Source organism: Papaver somniferum, unplaced genomic scaffold (assembly GCF_003573695.1).
Source record: "Papaver somniferum cultivar HN1 unplaced genomic scaffold, ASM357369v1 unplaced-scaffold_57, whole genome shotgun sequence".
NCBI classification, from domain to species: domain Eukaryota; kingdom Viridiplantae; phylum Streptophyta; class Magnoliopsida; order Ranunculales; family Papaveraceae; genus Papaver; species Papaver somniferum.
Window position 1 is genome coordinate 200,581 of NW_020648415.1, and position 23,014 is coordinate 223,594.

Genomic DNA, 23,014 nt, shown 5'->3' on the forward strand with positions numbered 1-23,014 from the left:
GAACACCAAATATAAGGATTACCAAAAGCAAAAACTTCATTCATACGCATTTCAACTAAATTAGTTTCAATGAAATCTGGCTCCTTGCTTTTCAGAGGAATGCAAGTTCATATGTCGCAGCAAGTTCCATTGAAGAAAGCAGACCCTTGATTCCTATTACCCTAATAAATCCTAGCCGTCAAAAACTAAAACCCTAACTACTTAAACTCAGCAGCTTCGCTCAAATCTCTTTTCTTCTTTCGCTTCTCTCACTCTCACCAGTTGCCTCCGCCACTGCTCAGTACTCACCACCTCCATCACCACATCTCCATCGAGAGCACTACCACCTCTAGTAAGCAGTTTCCTATTTTATTTCTCCTCCTTTCGTTTCGTCTTTAGATTTTTTTTTTTTTTCTTTTTCTTGCATTTCTAGGGTTTCTTCTTCTGTTTGGGTTTAGGGTTTCAATTTGTTGAAGTAAACCAACCGATAGATTTCTTTTTAGTTTCTGTTTATCAAACGATTTTTGTTGTCAATCGATATGGGTTTTAATTATTTTTTCTGTTTTTTCTTTATATGCAGAAAGACTGAGAGGAGCAGCAGGAGTTGTTCATCTGTATAGTTGCGTTAATACTTTGAGGAGCAGGTAACAGATTTTTCTTTTCCATCCAGAGATTTTTCTTTGTTTTTATTGATGTTCATGTCATGTGCTCTAGAGTTGTTCTCTTAATCCAGGATATATGGGATATTTGCAAGTGTTCATGTTTCAGTTTTGTAGGCTCCTTTAGCCGGTTTTTTTATTCATGTGTTCCCCAAGACTCATCCCTGCTGCTTTTGGTTTGCACAGTTCACAGACGTTTGTTCTCAAACCTTATTTCCTCAAAAGGGAGCGCAGAAAAGCATAGGATAATTTGGAAAAATCTTCAGCTCAGCTGTGATTTTATCTGTTTTGTATTAATCTTTCCTTACATTTGCATGTGCTCCATGCATGTTTTTTTACTTTAGTCAGTAGGAATCTTGAAAAACCAAATTCCTAGTTCTGATTAAGGTTGTAGGAATCTTGTTCTTCCGAGAACAAGATATATATATATATTTTCTCGGTTCTTATTAAGTGGTCACAGAACGGCTCCAGTATGGCTCATTATACTGTATGGTATAATTGAAATCTGTTACCATCAAATATATAACTCAACTAATTAGTCCTAGTCGTTGTAGTCATCGGTGTTGTTTTAGTCTCGCTAGTGTTTTCAGTTTAAAACTTTAAATGTATTAGGGACTCTATCCCTGCATTGTTTGTGTGTTCTTAAAACATGTACGAACTGCTTCTTTAAGAAATTTAACTGCTTCAATTTGTTGTTACTTCATGGCTCTTTTTAAGTTTAAGTATGCTTATGCGCCTCTCTCCATTGGACCCGTTGTGCAGCCCTAGTTCTTAGTTATGTATCTCAATTGTGAAACTTTTTTATTTTTTTAATCTCGATTATTTTGACTAGGGAATCTGTTAGTTGGAACCTAGCATTGTTGGAATAAGATAAGCACCAGTGTTCATTTAGAATTATCTGATCACCTGTAATCTGTACATGCAGTACAAAGTTTGTTGTACTACTCTACTTGTGCCCTTTCTTGATATACGACTTGTATGATGAAACCTAGGGTTTCAGCTAATGTTTCCTGCTTTTTCGTTAATTTGATCTTGATTTTGTTCTACTTATCTCTAGCACACAGATTACATGACAACCCCCGGATTGACTTGGGATTGGAGGCCCAAAATTTTAGGGTCTGAGGTTAGGCTCCAACATCTTGAAAACCATGCTGAAAAGTTGCTGGAGATATCTTTATGCGAGGATTTCTACACTGGAGACTCTTTTACTTTTGAACTTGGTCAAAATTACGTCTACTCTATAGACGAGGACGACGAGGAAGAAGATGAAGACAACAAATTGTATGCATTTGTACTTTAAAAAAAAATCAATTATAAATAGGTAATTGAATCCTTAGTATTTGTTTTCAGGTTAATGGAGTTTTTATCGGACCCGAAATCCTCAAAATCCTGCACTTTCACATTCAAGTTTGAGAAACCACCAAAAGGTATTTTTCTCTTTTCTATTGTCATCATGATTAGAGGCTGATATGCTAACAGTCTCCTCATATTTTAACAGAGTCAATGAGGGCTTTATTTGTGCTGGAATTGGTTCACCAAGGTGATGATAAAGAGAATCTATGCCTTACTAATATACTTCATTTTACAAAAGACGATTACGAGTACGTGTATGAAAATTGCCTGGAGCTAGAGTATCTAGAGGATAAAAAGTTTATTCATACTCACAGGTCTAGTCGATATCTCTCTTTTAATATCCACATCCATCATTTAAGGTATGGAGTTTCTGGAACTATGTTTTTTTACGTACACTTCATCATTTTTTGTGATATTAAGGTTTCAGAGGAACGCATATGTAACAAATAAAGATGTGCTGGTGTTCTAGCAGGGAACCGGAAGATCCTGGGTTTCCATGCATGTACATGTCACCAATTTTAAGGTCATACATGCTAAGTTTTTACGGACTGGAGGTTATAGGTGCACTGAAAGATGCTTGTGCTGAGTTGGCCCAAGATTTGTCACTGTATTATTGACTTCTTAAATCTTAAAGTTTTGGGTTATCTCTCTCTCGATAATTCTTTTTCACTGTGTACTGAATTTTCATGTTCTTTTGCAGGTCTGCTGATATCTGGAGTTCCCTACGAAAAGAAACCAAAAGCCATCTGGAAGAAAATTTCTTTAATTCATTTGATAAGAATCAAATTTGGGGAATCATAAACGCATCATTTCCGCATGCAACTTACTATCCAGCACTGATGGAGCTATTGCATTTGGGAATTGAAAGAGCAGATGATCTTGCAAAGCCTTACAGGGATAAACTTGGTTTGGAGCAATTAATTTCACATCCACCAAAACCCGTCTCAGAGGGGCAGGAACCTGTTCGTGAACCTGATATTGACACTCTCTGTCTGAAGGGAAATTTTGGCCATGTAACCAGGACGTATGTACCAAAATATGCTAGTGCGATGAGTGCTAAGGTTGAACTGAAAACTTACGATGATCTTGCTGGTGAATGTGTATTATCTGGATGGTGCGCCATCCAATTGATTGCTGCAGCGCGTTGTTTCAGGTAAAAAGACTATCTTCATTGATTAGCTAGGAATGTTCTCTAGTATGTTTTAACTTTTATTATAGGTCGAATTTCAACCAACCAAACTAATAAATTCAGTGGGAACTCCTTTTTTATGGATGTTTCTAGTTAAGGAATTAAGTTCTTATTGATTTTGTGAAATGGACAAATTACGAAGTAGTAAAGATCTACATAGTCTACTGTGTCATTTTGTTACTTTTAGGCAAACATTTGTTCGTTCATGTTAGACACTTCTCTGAGTTCACCAAGTATCCAACATAGGTTAGACTTCCATTAAGATACACTAAAGCATTCAGAGAAGTGTAATAGAATATAAATCAACTAGGAAATCGATGTTCTATAAACATATTGGTTCATTTAGTATTATTCATAGATAAAACAACAAGAAATCTCATCATGATCTACATATCACTCAAAGATGTTGTTCTCTGTAATGTTTATTTTACTTCTCTGATTGTATACTTACCAGTGAGGTGGTGACCACGGGTGTCTCAAAAACTTCTTCTAAGTCAACTCCTGCAAAGTCCACTCCACGAAAGAATAAGAGAAGCAAAAACAGAAACAGAGCATCGAAAGAACCAACAATCAGAAAACCTCCTCCCCAATCTCACAGGCCTATGCCAAAGTTTGTAACAGGTAGCCCAAGCAACAAAACAACTCTTGTCAATGTACTCAAACAAAAAGACGTAAAGCTCCAACAGAAGGATGCAAGAAATATGGTGAAATGGATCGGATTTGATCATCCGGAGAAGAATTTCACCGGCAGAGTGGACTGCGATGGATCACTCTCTCTCTCCAGGTAAAATGCTTTTTCCTTTCTATGCCAAGTTGATATAAATATCATTTGTTGTATATTTAGGCAAGTTGAACTTGTTGTTTGCATCTTCTGTGGCTGCCCAAATCATTTAACTGAGCACTGCCCTGAAATGCATGCTTTTAGGCAGTCTAGGGAGTACCATGAAAATCCAAGGTATGAAATGCCCACAGACAACTTATGCCTGACTTAGGTATGCATGAAAATATATTTGTCGTGTCTGATTTCTTGCCTAGGTTGCAATGTGCCGACTCTTCTGATGTTTATGTGGGAACCTTGGATAGTCATGATTCTGAATTGGGGCTTGTTAATTTGTTCAATGACTGCGAGCATGATAGAACACTAGTTGTTTCTGACTTGGGAAAAACTAGACTGCATAGTGATATTTTTGAGCTTAAAAATGAATATAACTTAGATGCATCTAATTCCTTGCCTAGGTCACAATGTGAAGTTTCTTCTGATATTCTTATGCATGAAACTAAAGCTTTGGATGATAATATTTATGAACTGGAGCTTGATGAATTGTTCTATGAACATGAGCATGATATACATGTTTCTTAGGGAGAGTATGTGATGCTACCAATCATCTTACACATGAAAACAACTTAAATGTGCCTACTTTTCTGCCCAAGTCAAAAACTGAGACTCTTCCGCCCGACCTAGATTTGGTTGTAACAAAATTGTGAAACCAACTTTTCGAAGAGAACCTAATCTAGGATTGGAACTCTGTGCCTCTCAAGTCCTCTTGGACTATTTTGCAGCCAAATATGGTATCTTTAAGGAGCCACAGTTGGAATGTGTAATTCTGCCTTACCCTGACAAAGCTCACTTTGAACTAGATCTTGTGCATGATGCACCCCTGAAATTGTTAGATTTTGTGTCCAAAAGTACATCTGTTGAAAAATCTTGGTTTGGGGGTATCTCCGTTATATCCACAGTCTTGCTTACCCTCTCATGTTATCTATGTTTGAGACTGTTGATATTTCTGCATCTTGTCTTTTGGGTTGACCCAAGTTGAATAAACGAGGAAAGCTTATTATATGCAGATATTATAAAGTTAAATGACGGTGACTAAGAGCTTTTTTTCTTATAAAGTTAATTTAATTTGTATTACTTCGGCATCTGACTATAGGGGACTGCCGCTGGATACAGCCGTGTTGTCAGAGAAGTCGATACCAGTGATGGAAAGATTAAAGTTGTAGTTGCTGTTGCTGCTGCCTCTGATCCTGAAACGCCACAGGTGCATGAACTCGAAGGGTTGTACTGTTTTGATGGAGTTTTAAAGTATGGGTTTTCTTTTGATTTCGGTAGGCCATGTGATGTTCTAAAGATACTGTTTGTAAGGCGAATTTTAAGCCCGGCAAGATTTGGTTTCATGGGTGAATATGGGCGAATAAATAAGATAATTGCTTAGTAGAACTTGTTTGTTTGCAGCTGACTCGGCGTCTGAATCTGAGTCAACCCTTGACTCGGGCCGAGTCAGCAGTTAGACCGTTTGTTTTCCATTTTGAGTCAGATCTGACGCGACCTATTTTCTTCTCTGATTTTTTTTTTTTTTTTTTTGCTATTTTTCCTTTATCCCTTTCGAAATCGGAATCACAACTTCATCAATAGTTTAGGTTGATTATGAGTGTTTGAGATCATGATGGACCAGTTGGGGTTTTTAGTTTGCATCAAAGCAAACGATTTCATCGCTACGATTTCAGATGGAAGTATTCTAAGCAGAGGGTGGCGGTGATTGCTGGGAGACCTGCTTTACCTAAATCATCCCTTTTTTGATGATTTCACTGGGATTTCTGTGCTTATGCAGAGAAGAATTCATCATGGGGTTCTTGATCTTGTTACTGGGTTCCTACTATTGTAAAAGAGTTGTGGTTCTTTTTTGTGCTAATCCATAAAAAAGAACAAGTTCTGTTTCAAAATCACTGAGTTCTTCACACTACTTGCTTACAGGGAAGAAAAAGTGGCGACGATTTTGTAACGGTGGTTGGAATTATGATTTGGATGGGTTCCGGTGGATGTGGCGGCAGGATTAGGGAATAGGTGATGGGGAGATTCCTTGGCTCTTTTTTAGGGTTTTGGTTTATTTGGGCTTCTATGTGTGCTTTTCCATTTTGGGCCGTCATTAATTGATGGGTTTTCTTACCATGTATCTGTTATGTGAGGGTTTCTATGTGGGTCTGTACGAGGGTTGATAATTTAGGGGTGAGCATTTGGACCGCGGACTTAATATATCTCGTATATATACCACCCACTTAGTAGGATAAGAACAGTCTGGGGAAGCAGAAATTGATTTAAAAAACCTTAGCTCAAAATGAACACGTCAAGAGAAGAGGCTTATTTTTCTTTCCTCACGAGAGAAAAAATATTGTACATGTGAGGCCAACAACAAAATCACACTATGTTCTACTCATAGCACCGCTAAAAGCAAGTTTTTATGAGAAAAAATAACATCTTCCAAATTGCATGCCACCTGGAACAGTTCATGGAAGTCCAAACTTAGTAGTGGGAGATTTCCAAAACGCCAAAAAAAATATGGTTTTATTTTTTTAATACTACAAGATGAAAAACACCCAAGATCCAGTACATTCGACATCAATCGTGGCAGAGACATGGGCATTACCACTAGTTGCGAGGATGGCGGCCCTCAAAGAATGGAACACCATCCAATTCGAAACGGACTCAACGGCGATGTTAACACTTGTCTCGAAGGACCCCTCTGAGGCACCTTGGATCATACGAACTTTGTTACAAGAAATACAACATCTCCGTTTACTACACGCATATATGATAACACACACATATAGAGAAGCGAATCAAGCGGCGGATGGACTTGCAGACTTTGCAAAAAAAAACAATTACAGCACGGGATTGGAATCAACAACAGAACATCAACCCACATATGGGAGCACACTACTCCTGATTTCCTTAATGTAATTGTTATGAATGACTTGGCGGGGACTCGTTACCCAAAAGAAGTTCCAGTTTATTAATAATGAAACTTCTTCTTTTCAAAAAAAAAAAAAAACTTGTTCTTTTATGTAAAATAAAATAATACTAGTGATTTTGCTTTATGTGTCAAAGGCTAAGCAAATCAATATATGACATGTATCCCTCTTTTTGTTTTATACGAATCCCACATAATAAGTACCGCCTACTTTATCGGCTGTTTTGCTATAGGGCTCTAATGTGTGTGGCGCGATTCTAGCTACCGTTTAACGCTAATTTGATTAGCATTTTTTTTTTTACTGTGTTATTCTGGATAACGTTTGGCACTAATTTGATTGACGTTTTTCGTAGATTCCATCGACAATTCTACCAAACCATGGAATATGTATTGGAAAAAATATGGGTGACACTAACTTGGAAGCCATTAGACTGACATTCCATTATCTTTTGATATTTTAAATAACATGAATTCCACGATAAGACTTGCTATGATAGTGAGTATGTAAGCGCCATTATAAAATTGGGCCCAACAAAATTGCATGTGCATGTGCATTAGCTCTCCAGTCTCCACCATTGCTCTGCCTCTCTTTTTTCCTCTAGCTCAATCGCACGCAATACGATTTTGGAAGGCCCCCTCGAAACTCTATAAATACCAATTTGTCACCCCTTGCATTCTCACCGATTTATGTTCCAAATTCTCTTCTTGTAATATTATTTTTAGCTTAAGCAGTGTGTTTCGAACTCTTGATGAATATTTTTTCTCCTTATATTTTACGGGTTTCGATGTTGGGCGATAAAAAAAATTTTCAGACCTGTGAACACTTTCCAAAGAAGTGTGTGTAAAATTGGACTGCACATTTTATGTCCTTCCGGGTACTACCGAATCGAAAACCTGGGCACGCAACTCTAAAATGACTTGTAGAAAAACGGATTTGCTGTGCCTTGTGTATCTGCCAAACACCCTCTAAGAAAAGATTAGATGTTTAGGAGATTTTGGTAAATTACAAGTTTGTTTCTCTTCTATAAAATGAAAAACCCTAGCAGTTCATTTCATGGTCTAGAAATAGAGAAAAGTGAGAGAGTGGAAGTGGAGAGACCATTAAGCCCGCGTCGCCGCTGAACTAAACAAGATCTGATCGGGAATAGGTCGTAGCTGTTATGATTGTAATTTTTGGTTTGTATGTGAAACCTTACACACATCTGGAGATCGTCGCACAATGCATTCGATTGATTGATAGCAATATGATTTATCCTCTCATGTTCTTAATTTAACAATTGGAACATTTTCTTAGCGGGTATCACTACCTCGCTTCCATTACACAGATATTACAACTCCCACAAGAAGGATATGATATTCTGTTTAATCATTTTTGTATTTGTTCTGCAAATCTTATGCACTTGAGGTAAGTTGTCAGTTGTATCTCTATGCAGAATTCTATTTTTTTTTCCTTTTATACCGTACACTTGTGAATATCTGTGATGAAATTTTTGCAGAATCCGCTGGATGGAGATGACAAATGCCAGAGAAATTGATCAAGATCTCTTAAAGAAAATGACTCTCTAAAAAGTCACTCTGGATGACTTATCTTCTTAATTGATATGTATTGCCCAATTTGTGTGATGTTATCTAAACTAGTTGGTGAATAGATATTATTTGCGTACATACTATATGCTTACCAGGAATTTTATATGTCACAAAATTTCTATTTCAAACAGTAGTTGTGTTGCTAGCTGGTGATGTAATTTAAGTTCAGGGCATGAAGCCGATTGTACGAAATTTCTATTTCAAATGTATAAATTAGCGTATGCAAGTGATAGTGTAAAAATGGGCCCAATGAGATTGCATTTGCGTGTGTATTAACTCTCCACCATTGCTCTAGCTCAAGCCCATGCAACACGATTTTGGACAGACCCCCTCCAAACTCTATAAATACCAACATTGTCTTCTGTCTAATATTAGCTTAAGAAATGGCTGTTCATAAGAAAGTAACGAGCGTTGTTTTCATTCTGTTAGTAGGATTGAGCATCTGTTCTGCTGCTAGAAATCTCCTAACTGTTCCTCCAGAGGAAGAAGCTGGCTTAGCTTTTCATTCTCGTCCAGCTGGTGTTGGATTAGCAGGAGAACATGCACCCCGGTTTTAGAGGGGTGCACAAATTTGCACTCCCAGCTGATTATATCAAAAAAAACATAAATGAGTGACATTATCATTTTGTTTAAAATCTAACATAAAACAAACAAGTTATGTTTTAAAACATTGATTGTTGGGCCTTTTAGGGGCCTGGACGAGAAGGAGAGCGGAGTTAAGGTTTGGGCTCGTCTTGGACAAATTTTTCATGCCATAGTTTTGAATGTTTGGCAAGCTTTTGACACTAGATTTGAGGCACATATACCCCACACTTGGGTAGTATTTAAGAGGTACTTCTAGTTAGAATTAGACAGCTTTTTACATCGCAAGAACAACAAATGTGAAACTAGCATAATAGATAAGGGGTTTTCCACTCAAAGATGAAAAGCGTGTTAGGTCTTCTTCTTTTTTCTTCCATGAATAGATAAATATAATCGTTAAAGATGGACTCAATGTTCTATACATTATCTAAATTGATATTTGAGTTTATTTTTAAGTTATTTCTGTTGATTAAGAATAAATGAGCATGTAGTTGGAACTTAGAATTTACATTGAACATTGTTTAGAGAATTAAAGGATCGACATTCCACTCAAATGGAGTGATCCCGACTCCCTGAACCAAACAGATGAAATCAACTCTTAGCAATTGAGGATTGTGATTCCTTCAGTTCCCTCCAAACAACAGGTTTTTATTGAACTGGCCCAACAGTATGATAATATTGGATGCTCAAAAGAGCTTAATAATGCTTAGGCATCATCGTTGCGGAATTAGGAAACTAAGGATGCATCACCATAATGCAAAACGAAGGGAAGTCCAGTGACACACATTCTTGCGCATCATTTGCAAAAGATGCTTTTGGCTTATGTGGACTAGGATATGCTTGTCCTTTGTTCTTGCAACACGAGTTCGCTTTAGTCGCTTGTCCCGACGATTGATGAGCTACAGTCTGTGCTTGATCCCTTCTTCGTGAGGTACATAGGCATCCACAGTGAGTTGTAGCATTAATAGTTCAGCACTTTATCGCTCGTATCATATAATAGAGAGGTGATTTCTATAATTTGGTAACTCATATCATTTGGCTCCCAATTTTGATGCAAGAGATGATTATAAGCTTTACGACTCGGTCACTAGCATCGTAGTGGTGCATCTGGGGGTCATGGCCTGCGAAGGCGTGATTTTCTAGGTTGTCACATAATGCATCCATTGCGTATTCCATATCGAAATCTTTAAATTTTGACGAACCTGATTGTTATGCTTGGACTTATGGTTGGTATTAACCTCCTCTATGAGGACGCCCTTGTACGCAACAAAATCAGTTCTTAGTTGGAGGTACAATTCAATGTTTTTTAGACTTGACATAAGAACACGAGGATCTTCTATAGGCTCTGCAATCAAAACAGGAATAATTGCACCCCCAATCCCTATCTGCACGTTTATGCTCAATAATTATGTTATACAAAATAAGACAATACATGATTATCAGGCTCAAGTAAGATTGTTGTCAGTACTTACAAGATCCGACAATTCTAAATTTCCCTTTAAGCACTCTGAAAGCACGCCTGACATTCTTTCTTAAGCCATTTGATACTTGTTGAACCTTCTCAAGCCTAGAACTTCTAATATTTGAGTGATAGATTATACAATTGTAGTCAATTGTGTATAGATACATCGGCTAGCAATTGTTGATGACATAAGTGCGTGGAGGTGCTACACCATTGAGGATGTTAACAAAAAGGAATGAATAACCAACACATTCAAATCGTTATTTGACTCAGGCATTCCAAAACCATAAATCATATCATGACACCGCCTCTTAAACAATAGAACTGTAGTTTTCATTAACTTGATACGTTCATTGCCAAGATATCAGACAATTCTTCGATGACCACTTCATACAATTAATATTACATATAATTCCTGGAAATCCTCATTCAACATTTTCATCTTGAAACCTCTGAACATCTTCAGGAGTAGATTGGCGCAAGTATCTTTCTATGAAAGTATTGCGAGCTATGTTGCAAAATCTTTTTGAATAATATCATGTTTTTATGGCACTCATACGAGTGTAGTTATTGATACTCTATCTCTCAATATTCAATACAATTATACGCTCTACCTAACCCACTCTTAGTAATTGCATGTCCCTTTTCTTGAGATAAGGCTAACTATTTATAACTCCCTCAATATCCGAGACATATTTGCGTTGTCTTTAGTTTCATCGAGATATATTTGATGGTCATTGGTCAATCTATTATCCTCGTTGGTCAATCTTATCCTCGTTGGTCGTTTACCAACTCCATCCAGAGAGTGCCACGTATTATGGGTCCACGTGAGCGAAACCCACGTGTCTGGTCATTTTATTGTTGCATTTAATGCTGAGTAGACATCTAATCCGCCTATGACACCTAGGATAGTTCAACACCGTCGATCTAATCTCTCATCGAGATTTTATAAAGTAGTGAAGGATTGATTCCCTGCTTCCGATATCCAACTGCTGCTTTGACCATTATGTTATCTGACACATGCTTGTTTAGATTGTGCCACGTGTATACAAGATAAATTAGTATTCTTAATCAACTTGAACCTTCTATATGGAGAGAGATATACATAAAGCTTCAGTCGGCATTGCCATGTTTGCTAAGTGAGGGGCCTTAACAGTTTATTCGTTCAAGTATTGGTTGCAATTCTTGAGATTCTTCATAGCTTACTCTTCATAGATTATTTTTTTACATGTTTATTTTATTTTATTTTTGGAGGCCTAGCCTCCTCATTTCCATTGCATAATTATAGCGAGCTCTACTTCATTCATGTCATAAAATAATTTTTTTTATAATTTTCTTTCAAACAATAATAAAAAAATCTCTGATCTGTACTGTGTGTGTATTTTCCTATCGTGTTTTGAATAAAAATTAGTATTAGTAATGTTTACTAGTCCCTCCATCCAAGTTATATAGACGGAGAAGACATTTGTACTTGTCCAACTAGATAGACGGAGTCCATATTTCTAAGTTATTTTTAATATATATGCCTTTATTAACGTCGCATAGATATCACCACATCTAACTTGATATTCTTAGTATAGGAAAGGTAACATTCTTAATATTGAGAATATAAAGAGTAATAAAACAAAAAACGAGATAAGTTTTTATAAAACCTAGTATATTTTTCTTAATTTAAGATATGCGGATTTTACGCCTATATATAATAACTCGGACGGAGAAAATATTTCCTTGTTCTGTCCAAATTAAAGATTATTAGTATAAAAAAATATGTTACAAGAAGACGAGAGGCAGATTGAGGTCAATGGTTGTTGACCTGACCAGGCAGTTCCACTCTCTACTTCATAAGGTTTGACTTCCTCCCTCCACCTAAATGCGCCGTAATAGTATTCGGTCGTTCTCCTTATCCGTTGGTCAAAAACGATTTCTGCTGCTTTGTCACCCATGAATTAGGACCAAATTAGAACCATTCATGATGATGATCCTATGTTCGGAGTACCAAAAGCTCAAGCATGCAATGTTTGTTCACCCATATATAAGCGTCAAGTGCAATGGTGTAGGGGAATCTCCATATATATACGCTTCAAGTCCATATATGATTCGACAGAGGATGAGAAATCAAGTGTAGCACTCCTTGGTGAAAATATCAATTTTGATAACTGTAGCAATACTCGTATCAATTTAAAAAAATTTCCTGATGATGCAACATCAAAATCGCTAGTGGGTATGATGTATTTTTCACTTACAAATGAAAACTCTTACCCTCATGTTTCAGGTACTCAGCTTTGCCTAGCAGCATGCTCGACTATGGTGTCTGAGACGTCCTCCACCTTGACATGTCCTTGCTGCACTATTAAGGTTCACGAACTCTCTAATTGTTTCAAATACAAACATAAAGTAAGGTATGTCAACAAACTTCAACGTAGAGCCAGTCGCATAGTCCAATTTTAGTCTTTATGTTTGTTTCAAATACAAACATAAAGTAAGATAGATCTGCTTATCTGGATATATTGTTTATCATCCGAGACTGATAATTTGGACGTCAGAAGATCAAGGCGAGCTCTGGTTCAGCTAACTCGTTTAGTTATTACAAGAAAAGAGTAATGTGGACAACATCCTGCTCTGCCAAATCACAAAGTACAGATTCTTGTTCTCATAGTCCAACCAACTTTCTTGGGTTAGCTAGAACGCTGAATGTTATCACCCATACAAAGCATTTTGACTTTCTGACCAGCGAGCCTACTGATGTGGTTTACTTGTAAATGATAAATTCAGTCTGAACCCCTATAAGATGGTTGTTTATCATAAACATCTTTGTGGAGTGCAGCTCCTTTGGTCACATTAGGGTGCCCAAAAGACATTGTAAATAGGTGTTGATGGTTCGTTTTGAATGCGATGTTAATAAAAGGGCATAATGTCAAAGCCAACTGCCGTTGTTGGTATGCAGAAATTAGGATGGTTCTGGTTGTAGTTTGATCTTAGCATTGATAAAGACCTGGTTTCCTGGCAGCAAATTCTTAGCTGGAAAGACATTGGAATACAAAGATGGAGTTAGCATTATGGTTCTTAGAAATGCACCTCATTATGAAAACAAAATCTGTAATTACTTGGTGCATGACTTGTCGTGTCATTATCTCTATTTTTGTTGTCTTGTCTACAAATATACAAACTTTGTATTTGAGTACAGTTTTAAGTGTCTCTGATTTATTCCCGTAACCCATTATTTTTACATTTTGGAAAAGATAAGGTTGCGGCCATTCTAGCTGGTCGGCAAAGAAAGAATAATAATAGTACATAAATAACATGGCATGTTCTTCTAAGTCTATGTACATCTAGATACAATTATTTTTCTGCTAATTTGGATTTCTGATACCTCAACCCAACTGTCATTAATCAAAAAGATGGAGAATATCCAACTTAATTCAAATGAAGTTAAAAACTATGGTGGAAACCAAATTTTAAAATGATTTTTGGAAACAAAAGATAAATATTCTGAAACAAAGTATTAGGACTTTATTATTCATTGTTAGCAATAATTTTATTTTCGAGTTAGATGTATGGTTCCGTTGAGGACCTGGTAAATAAAAATATTCCGTTTCAATGAATAGTTAAAAGCGGAATTGTATTAATAGTTAAAAATGAAATTGAAAGGGCAAAAAACTAGGAAGAAGTGTTTGTACTAATTTTTCATCATGATTAAATCGAAAAATAAAAAGGGAGTAAATTTTGAAGTTGTTTTGATTTGTAAATTTTTCGAAGTTGTTTTATTTTGTAAAATTGTTTTGCTTCGTTTTGCTTTTAAAAGTTTTGAAGTATTAAAAAATAATACACCGGAAGTAGAAAAAAAAACAATCGCCTCCCAATAGGGTCGATACGTTGGGCTGAAATAAACATTCCCCGTAGTTGCGTTTTGTCATTTTCTTTTTGGAGCGGGCGCCGCTTTTATCTATCTCTGCACCACACGCTTTTGTGGTTGCTAGAAGAATGCATAAAGAAGAGAAGAGACATCAGTGACAGTGTAGCAGCAGCCTCCTCCTTCCTCTGTGAGAAAATGGAGAAAGCTCTAACAAAGGTTGGGAGTTTGAAAGTTGGGAATTACTGGATCGCTAAGAAAGCCAAAGAAGAGATCTCTAACATTGGTGAAGACATCTCTGTAAGCTAGATTTTTCTTTTTCTCTTCCTAATTTCTTCAAATGTTTCTCTTTATTACATTGTTTGTTGTTGATGACTGCTTGAATTTTAGAAAACCCCCATTTTTGATGTTTGCTGCATCTATTTTAAATTTCCCCTCTCTCATCTTCTTCCATAGTGAATGCATTTCTTTTCTTTTTCTGCGGATCTCTTTATCACACGACTTCCAGAAAAGATGAGCAGACACTCCCCATCATGGAAAAAATCATACAGATTGCGGACTGAATTGAGTAGATAAAATGCAGTTGCATACTCAATCAGGCCATGTACACAGAGAATCATCTTGTTTTTCTTCTTAAGGACTCCAATTTCTTTCTGTTTAGATGTGAAGAGCTTTGGTCAAAGATATATTTCTCCAGAAGTTACACCTTGACAAGGGAGTAGATCCAACTTATTCACAAAATTTGAAGCAACTCTTAATAGTTAAAAAAATAAATAAAAAGTTTGACGAGCCTATCAAGTCGTGAGAGGGGAGTTGGCTAAAGAGAATAGTGTGATGGGCCATTAGGTCGTGGAGGTGTTCGCTAAAGAGATGAGAGTGCGGGCTCATTGTTCCCAAAAACTTTCTCAATCTGTTATATACCTGCTTTTCATATTCATATTACTAAGGCCTGACAGATTGTTTAGAAACTTAGAGAAAGGGACATCTAGATTTATGGTAGGGATGTAGGATCCAAAGGGATGCTTCTCATAATCCAGGCCTAAACACCCAACCGTAACAATTTTTTTCTGAGCCGTCAATGTGTCTGACCCCTGATTTATCCTTTTTGTCTAATGGACTGGTAAATCATACATTTAAATGGGCAACAAGGTATCCAAAGGAAGACCATGGACTAAAACAAGAATCTTTAAGATATGCAACTATATCTCGGAAATCTAGGCACTCAAAGACTAACCAACAGACAAAAAAAAACATCAATAAGTCAGTTAAGCTACAAAATCTGCTTGGCTTACCAGTTAACGATTCGATTAGCGATATAAGACGTTCTTCAATTTCTTCTTTAACATGCATAGTACTCCCATGAATCTGAGAAAGTAACCAAGTAAATATACTAGATATATTTCAGGCAAACAATCTTATACAAGATCATGTGTTTCCAGTTAGTACTAATAAAACTTCCAGCAACATAAGCCACAAAAACATATGCATACCGAAATCCTCGAATGCTAGTTTAAACCCCTTGGTAACAAACTACATTTGTGTGGGATGATAATTCCACAAATCATTGTCTCTAACTAAAGGAAGGTGATGGATAATAATTCCACTTGCCATATACTTTTGGCTCAGTGTTACTAACCTTGCAATGTCCATGTTTCAGCATGCAATTACAATGTTCAGAACCTTCTAATTATAATAACATAATAGGCAGAATTATTCACCACCTAATTATTTATACTTAACAATTCTTCAGACATGATGTCGGATTATTGTAATAAAATTTAAGAGACTTACCATATCCATGGAAGCAGGGAATATTGCAATGTCCAATCCCAAATCCTCATTCTCAAACTTGTCAGAAGCACAATCTTTCACTATATCAAGTACCGCAATCGCAGACCCATAAATATAATCACCCAATTCTTGCCCATCCTGTAAAACTTTAATCATTGCCTCGACTCCTCCAGAGTTGACAAAATGTATTTTATTATCCAAATGCTCTAATAGAAAAAATAAACAATCAAAAAAAGTACAAGGGAGGTCTTCTTCTTCTTCTTTTCTTTCCTGTTCTTCTGTTTTTTCTTCTCCAGGACTTGTAAGAGCTGAAAGAGCATCTATAACAACAGGTAGAGTGTCCGTTCGCAATACAAGTCTATTTTTGTAACTACAAAACAAAAGAGTATGTAAAAACCCCACAGCACACACTTTTACATCCCATTTGGTACCTGTAATTGCTTCAAACACCCAATTCATCAGTTTGCTGTTACTGCCCGCGGTTGTTGCTACAGCTGATCCTCCGTGAAACACATTTGCGCAATAGTTTGTACTTCTCGTAAATCATCATCTTCATAAAACTTACCAAGAGTAGAAACAAACACTTGTAAGGCTTCCATTTCAAATAGAGATTTAACCAATTTGGCAACTTGTTCCTTCTGACTAGGAACTTCATAAGCCACATGAGTTAGCTCTTCGAATGTCCAAAGATACTACTAGCTAAACGCTTCCCGCATTTATCATCTTTCAATAAATTAATCATCAATGGAACAGCCTCCTTAAGATCTATAACCTGAGGAAATAAATGACGAACAGTACTATAAAGTATTTTGAGATTTCTGAAATATTTGATTACTTTTATAAGTTTCTTTTCACAATCATTCTTCTCCTCACTACAAGCTGCTGCTGCTTTGGTGTAATCTTTAAATAGTTGTATGAAGGATGCCTCAAGTTCATCTGGTGTTTTCATTATAGGTTTAGTGTTCATTATAGGTTTAGTGTTCAATGTGTTTTCATCTGGTGTATTCATTATAGGTTAAATATTAGGGCAAATGAATTGATAAATAAAATTGGTAATGCTTTGGTGGGAGTTTCACTGTCAATGTGAAACAACTAGGTTTAGTGTTCAATGTAGTGTTTCATGACACATGATCCAGTGAATATGGTATCCCAGTTAACTCTTTTTCTGCTAGTCATAGCTTCAAAAAAGAAAAATGGGTGGGTTACATGGATTCTGACAGAATTCTCTTGATTTTTCTTATTATGTGTTGTGTTATACTGAATTGATGTGCATGGTTGCAGACCTTCTCGAATACAGTTGAGGAGAAAGCAAAATGGTTATTCAACAAGCTAAAAGGTGCACAACTACCACAATCGAACTCTACTTCTTTATGTGCATAGAAAATGCAAAATTTTATGTTGATTCTTTTTAGAATACTTTGTCGATTATTTCTTTGTGTTCGCATCAATGGTGTTACACATTTGTTTTAAGTTTTGGGAATACTTAGTGGTCTTTCATTAGGCTTTTCGTATCAACATTTCTTCTTTTTTGTGTTGGGATCATGAAGTTGAATTAGACATTGATCTCATGGAGGTAAATCAGCTTGCTCCGTAATCACTTCCAGTCTGTTTGCTACAAGATCGCTTTCCGAGTAGACCCTTCAATTTCTTTGTGAAAAAAAACCAAATGCACCAACTTTAGGCGGACCCCTGTACCCACCGGTGGTAGTTAGGAGTAACTTTAACTCACATGAAGATGAAATTAGAGGTCATGTTTATGGAATGCCACCCAGGAGATTTCGGTAATGCAAGGAATCATACTATTGTAACCATGCTATATATATTACATGCTTAGGGAACTAGAAAACAGATAACTTCAAACCTTTGTCATATTCTATGTGTGATTTATCTTAAATGGTGGGTCGGCAGATAGACGTTAAGAAAGCAAAACTAGCTAAACGTGAAACGGTGAGAAGGGATTATCATACATGTGTGCTTGAATCTTCCAATGCTGCTGGAGTCCCTTTTTTAAGCAACATCTTGGTGGACCTGATCGTAGTAGTTCAGATAAGTTGATGTCATGTACATATATGTGTTTTATGTACATGACACAGCAACTAAAATTAGGATATAGTGAACCCCAAATAACCACATATTGCTGGAGACGATTATGCTCATGTATGAAATGATTTTATTCTAACAGGCAACAGGCAAAACTCGGATATATTAGTTGAGTCATGTACATATTGTGTTTGTAACAAAATTTTGCATTAATGAATCATTGATACATGTATGAAACTGACCAAATCTTCTGTTGTATTGTTGTAGGGAAACCAGCGAAAGCCTTGCCAGATCTTCTCAAAGAATACAACCTACCACCAGGCCTCTTCCCCAAGAACATAACATGTTATGAATTTGATGAAATAAAGGGAAAACTGGTTGTTCATTTATCCTCCCCTTGTGAAGTACTCTTCAAGGATTCATCTCTAATGAGGTATGCTACTCGCGTCAAAGCAACACTGGCTAGGGGAAAACTTACAGGGATTGAAGGAATGAAAACGAAAGTCCTGGTATGGGTTAAGGTCACAAGTGTGACTGTTGAAAGTTACAGATCTGACAAGGTTATGATCATGGCTGGGGTAAAGAAACAAAAAGCTAGAGATACGTATGAAATGCCTCGTGATTCTGTCAAGGTTGAAGAATTTTGAGGAATTTATTCAGTCAGATCAGCTGTTGTTGTCAGGACTTAATCTGTATGGGTGGGGTTGGATTTTTCAGTTTACCTAGTGCGATAAAACTTGGTGAACCATTAACTCTAGTTGCCCAGGATTTAACTGCCAACATCTAAAAAACTTATAAGGACTATTAAGCTTATGTTCTTGGTGAAAACATTTAAGCAATATCGGAAAATGATTAGAATAAACTCTATCCAAATTTGTAACACGAGTATGAGGAAGAACATACAAGTACAACCATTCATCATTCATAAAACCCCTATCCGGATTAATTCCCCAGGATTCTTGAACACCAAATATAAGGATTACCAAAAGCAAAAACTTCATTCATACGCATTTCAACTAAATTAGTTTCAATGAAATCTGGCTCCTTGCTTTTCAGAGGAATGCAAGTTCATATGTCGCAGCAAGTTCCATTGAAGAAAGCAGACCCTTGATTCCTATTACCCTAATAAATCCTAGCCGTCAAAAACTAAAACCCTAACTACTTAAACTCAGCAGCTTCGCTCAAATCTCTTTTCTTCTTTCGCTTCTCTCACTCTCACCAGTTGCCTCCGCCACTGCTCAGTACTCACCACCTCCATCACCACATCTCCATCGAGAGCACTACCACCTCTAGTAAGCAGTTTCCTATTTTATTTCTCCTCCTTTCGTTTCGTCTTTAGATTTTTTTTTTTTTCTTTTTCTTGCATTTCTAGGGTTTCTTCTTCTGTTTGGGTTTAGGGTTTCAATTTGTTGAAGTAAACCAACCGATAGATTTCTTTTTAGTTTCTGTTTATCAAACGATTTTTGTTGTCAATCGATATGGGTTTTAATTATTTTTTCTGTTTTTTCTTTATATGCAGAAAGACTGAGAGGCAGCAGGAGTTGTTCATCTGTATAGTTGCGTTAATACTTTGAGGAGCAGGTAACAGATTTTTCTTTTCCATCCAGAGATTTTTCTTTGTTTTTATTGATGTTCATGTCATGTGCTCTAGAGTTGTTCTCTTAATCCAGGATATATGGGATATTTGCAAGTGTTCATGTTTCAGTTTTGTAGGCTCCTTTAGCCGGTTTTTTTATTCATGTGTTCCCCAAGACTCATCCCTGCTGCTTTTGGTTTGCACAGTTCACAGACGTTTGTTCTCAAACCTTATTTCCTCAAAAGGGAGCGCAGAAAAGCATAGGATAATTTGGAAAAATCTTCAGCTCAGCTGTGATTTTATCTGTTTTGTATTAATCTTTCCTTACATTTGCATGTGCTCCATGCATGTTTTTTACTTTAGTCAGTAGGAATCTTGAAAAACCAAATTCCTAGTTCTGATTAAGGTTGTAGGAATCTTGTTCTTCCGAGAACAAGATATATATATATATTTTCTCGGTTCTTATTAAGTGGTCACAGAACGGCTCCAGTATGGCTCATTATACTGTATGGTATAATTGAAATCTGTTACCATCAAATATATAACTCAACTAATTAGTCCTAGTCGTTGTAGTCATCGGTGTTGTTTTAGTCTCGCTAGTGTTTTCAGTTTAAAACTTTAAATGTATTAGGGACTCTATCCCTGCATTGTTTGTGTGTTCTTAAAACATGTACGAACTGCTTCTTTAAGAAATTTAACTGCTTCAATTTGTTGTTACTTCATGGCTCTTTTTAAGTTTAAGTATGCTTATGCGCCTCTCTCCATTGGACCCGTTGTGCAGCCCTAGTTCTTAGTTATGTATCTCAATTGTGAAACTTTTTTATTTTTTTAATCTCGATTATTTTGACTATGGAATCTGTTAGTTGGAACCTAGCATTGTTGGAATAAGATAAGCACCAGTGTTCATTTAGAATTATCTGATCACCTGTAATCTGTACATGCAGTACAAAGTTTGTTGTACTATTCTACTTGTGCCCTTTCTTGATATACGACTTGTATGATGAAACCTAGGGTTTCAACTAATGTTTCCTGCTTTTTCGTTAATTTGATCTTGATTTTGTTCTACTTATCTCTAGCACACAGATTACATGACAACCCCCGGATTGACTTGGGATTGGAGGCCCAAAATTTTAGGGTCTGAGGTTAGGCTCCAACATCTTGAAAACGATGCTGAAAAGTTGCTGGAGATATCTTTATGCGAGGATTTCTACACTGGAGACTCTTTTACTTTTGAACTTGGTCAAAATTACGTCTACTCTATAGACGAGGACGACGAGGAAGAAGATGAAGACAACAAATTGTATGCATTTGTACTTTAAAAAAAAATCAATTATAAATAGGTAATTGAATCCTTAGTATTTGTTTTCAGGTTAATGGAGTTTTTATCGGACCCGAAATCCTCAAAATCCTGCACTTTCACATTCAAGTTTGAGAAACCACCAAAAGGTATTTTTCTCTTTTCTATCATCATGATTAGAGGCTGATATGCTAACAGTCTCCTCATATTTTAACAGAGTCAATGAGGGCTTTATTTGTGCTGGAATTGGTTCACCAAGGTGATGATAAAGAGAATCTATGCCTTACTAATATACTTCATTTTACAAAAGACGATTACGAGTACGTGTATGAAAATTGCCTGGAGCTAGAGTATCTAGAGGATAAAAAGTTTATTCATACTCACAGGTCTAGTCGATATCTCTCTTTTAATATCCACATCCATCATTTAAGGTATGGAGTTTCTGGAACTATGTTTTTTTACGTACACTTCATCATTTTTTGTGATATTAAGGTTTCAGAGGAACGCATATGTAACAAATAAAGATGTGCTGGTGTTCTAGCAGGGAACCGGAAGATCCTGGGTTTCCATGCATGTACATGTCACCAATTTTAAGGTCATACATGCTAAGTTTTTACGGACTGGAGGTTATAGGTGCACTGAAAGATGCTTGTGCTGAGTTGGCCCAAGATTTGTCACTGTATTATTGACTTCTTAAATCTTAAAGTTTTGGGTTATCTCTCTCTCGATAATTCTTTTTCACCGTGTACTGAATTTTCATGTTCTTTTGCAGGTCTGCTGATATCTGGAGTTCCCTACGAAAAGAAACCAAAAGCCATCTGGAAAAAAATTTCTTTAATTCATTTGATAAGAATCAAATTTGGGGAATCATAAACGCATCATTTCCGCATGCAACTTACTATCCAGCACTGATGGAGCTATTGCATTTGGGAATTGAAAGAGCAGATGATCTTGCAAAGCCTTACAGGGATAAACTTGGTTTGGAGCAATTAATTTCACATCCACCAAAACCCGTCTCAGAGGGGCAGGAACCTGTTCGTGAACCTGATATTGACACTCTCTGTCTGAAGGGAAATTTTGGCCATGTAACCAGGACGTATGTACCAAAATATGCTAGTGCGATGAGTGCTAAGGTTGAACTGAAAACTTACGATGATCTTGCTGGTGAATGTGTATTATCTGGATGGTGCGCCATCCAATTGATTGCTGCAGCGCGTTGTTTCAGGTAAAAAGACTATCTTCATTGATTAGCTAGGAATGTTCTCTAGTATGTTTTAACTTTTATTATAGGTCGAATTTCAACCAACCAAACTAATAAATTCAGTGGGAACTCCTTTTTTATGGATGTTTCTAGTTAAGGAATTAAGTTCTTATTGATTTTGTGAAATGGACAAATTACGAAGTAGTAAAGATCTACATAGTCTACTGTGTCATTTTGTTACTTTTAGGCAAACATTTGTTCGTTCATGTTAGACACTTCTCTGAGTTCACCAAGTATCCAACATAGGTTAGACTTCCATTAAGATACACTAAAGCATTCAGAGAAGTGTAATAGAATATAAATCAACTAGGAAATCGATGTTCTATAAACATATTGGTTCATTTAGTATTATTCATAGATAAAACAACAAGAAATCTCATCATGATCTACATATCACTCAAAGATGTTGTTCTCTGTAATGTTTATTTTACTTCTCTGATTGTATACTTACCAGTGAGGTGGTGACCGGGTGTCTCAAAAACTTCTTCTAAGTCAACTCCTGCAAAGTCCACTCCACGAAAGAATAAGAGAAGCAAAAACAGAAACAGAGCATCGAAAGAACCAACAATCAGAAAACCTCCTCCCCAATCTCACAGGCCTATGCCAAAGTTTGTAACAGGTAGCCCAAGCAACAAAACAACT

General features: G+C 36.6%; 3 protein-coding genes and 1 long non-coding RNA gene across 8 annotated transcripts; all 4 read left to right on the forward strand.

Moving 5' to 3' along the window:
• The first annotated feature begins 16 nt into the window (after nt 1-16).
• On the forward strand, nt 17-5,519 carry LOC113343357. Of its 4 annotated transcripts, none has more exons than XM_026587578.1 (9): nt 17-331; nt 560-623; nt 1,696-1,919; nt 1,989-2,065; nt 2,137-2,350; nt 2,464-2,598; nt 2,692-3,144; nt 3,635-3,964; nt 5,112-5,519. In XM_026587578.1, the coding sequence occupies exons 3-9, from the start codon at nt 1,708-1,710 to the stop codon at nt 5,179-5,181; spliced, it is 1,491 nt and encodes a 496-aa protein (XP_026443363.1). In that variant the 5' UTR covers nt 17-331; nt 560-623; nt 1,696-1,707; the 3' UTR covers nt 5,182-5,519. The 4 variants fall into 4 exon arrangements, with proteins under 4 accessions (XP_026443363.1, XP_026443365.1, XP_026443364.1 ...); XM_026587580.1 differs by having other exon boundaries at nt 2,464-2,514; XM_026587579.1 differs by having other exon boundaries at nt 1,703-1,919.
• A 2,536-nt stretch (nt 5,520-8,055) lies between these two features.
• On the forward strand, nt 8,056-8,753 carry LOC113343237. Its single transcript, XR_003357117.1, has 2 exons — nt 8,056-8,331; nt 8,423-8,753. It is a non-coding gene; the product is annotated as an uncharacterized LOC113343237 (long non-coding RNA).
• Nucleotides 8,754-14,529: 5,776 nt separating this feature from the next.
• LOC113343214 (uncharacterized protein At5g01610-like) lies at nt 14,530-19,100 on the forward strand. Its single transcript, XM_026587484.1, has 3 exons — nt 14,530-14,707; nt 17,480-17,534; nt 18,506-19,100. The coding sequence occupies exons 1-3, from the start codon at nt 14,606-14,608 to the stop codon at nt 18,883-18,885; spliced, it is 537 nt and encodes a 178-aa protein (XP_026443269.1). The 5' UTR covers nt 14,530-14,605; the 3' UTR covers nt 18,886-19,100.
• A 681-nt stretch (nt 19,101-19,781) lies between these two features.
• On the forward strand, nt 19,782-23,012 carry LOC113343375. Of its 2 annotated transcripts, XM_026587592.1 has the most exons (7): nt 19,782-19,819; nt 20,891-21,114; nt 21,184-21,260; nt 21,329-21,542; nt 21,656-21,790; nt 21,884-22,336; nt 22,827-23,012. In XM_026587592.1, the coding sequence occupies exons 2-7, from the start codon at nt 20,903-20,905 to the stop codon at nt 22,861-22,863; spliced, it is 1,128 nt and encodes a 375-aa protein (XP_026443377.1). In that variant the 5' UTR covers nt 19,782-19,819; nt 20,891-20,902; the 3' UTR covers nt 22,864-23,012. The 2 variants fall into 2 exon arrangements, with proteins under 2 accessions (XP_026443377.1, XP_026443378.1); XM_026587593.1 differs by lacking the exon at nt 21,656-21,790 and having other exon boundaries at nt 21,329-21,497.
• Nucleotides 23,013-23,014: the final 2 nt, after the last annotated feature.

Bases quoted from the DNA above. Each gene is read 5' to 3' on its own strand.
- LOC113343214 (XM_026587484.1), top strand. From the start codon at position 14,606: ATGGAGAAAGCTCTAACAAAGGTTGGGAGTTTGAAAGTTGGGAATTAC. The intron at 14,708-17,479 runs GTAAGCTAGATT...GCATGGTTGCAG, and splicing joins ACATTGGTGAAGACATCTCT to ACCTTCTCGAATACAGTTGA. The intron at 17,535-18,505 runs GTGCACAACTAC...GTATTGTTGTAG, and splicing joins GTTATTCAACAAGCTAAAAG to GGAAACCAGCGAAAGCCTTG.
- LOC113343375 (XM_026587592.1), top strand. From the start codon at position 20,903: ATGACAACCCCCGGATTGACTTGGGATTGGAGGCCCAAAATTTTAGGG. The intron at 21,115-21,183 runs GTATGCATTTGT...ATTTGTTTTCAG, and splicing joins GAAGATGAAGACAACAAATT to GTTAATGGAGTTTTTATCGG. The intron at 22,337-22,826 runs GTAAAAAGACTA...TATACTTACCAG, and splicing joins GCTGCAGCGCGTTGTTTCAG to TGAGGTGGTGACCGGGTGTC.
- LOC113343357 (XM_026587578.1), top strand. From the start codon at position 1,708: ATGACAACCCCCGGATTGACTTGGGATTGGAGGCCCAAAATTTTAGGG. The intron at 2,066-2,136 runs GTATTTTTCTCT...ATATTTTAACAG, and splicing joins GTTTGAGAAACCACCAAAAG to AGTCAATGAGGGCTTTATTT. The intron at 2,351-2,463 runs GTATGGAGTTTC...GTGTTCTAGCAG, and splicing joins ATCCACATCCATCATTTAAG to GGAACCGGAAGATCCTGGGT.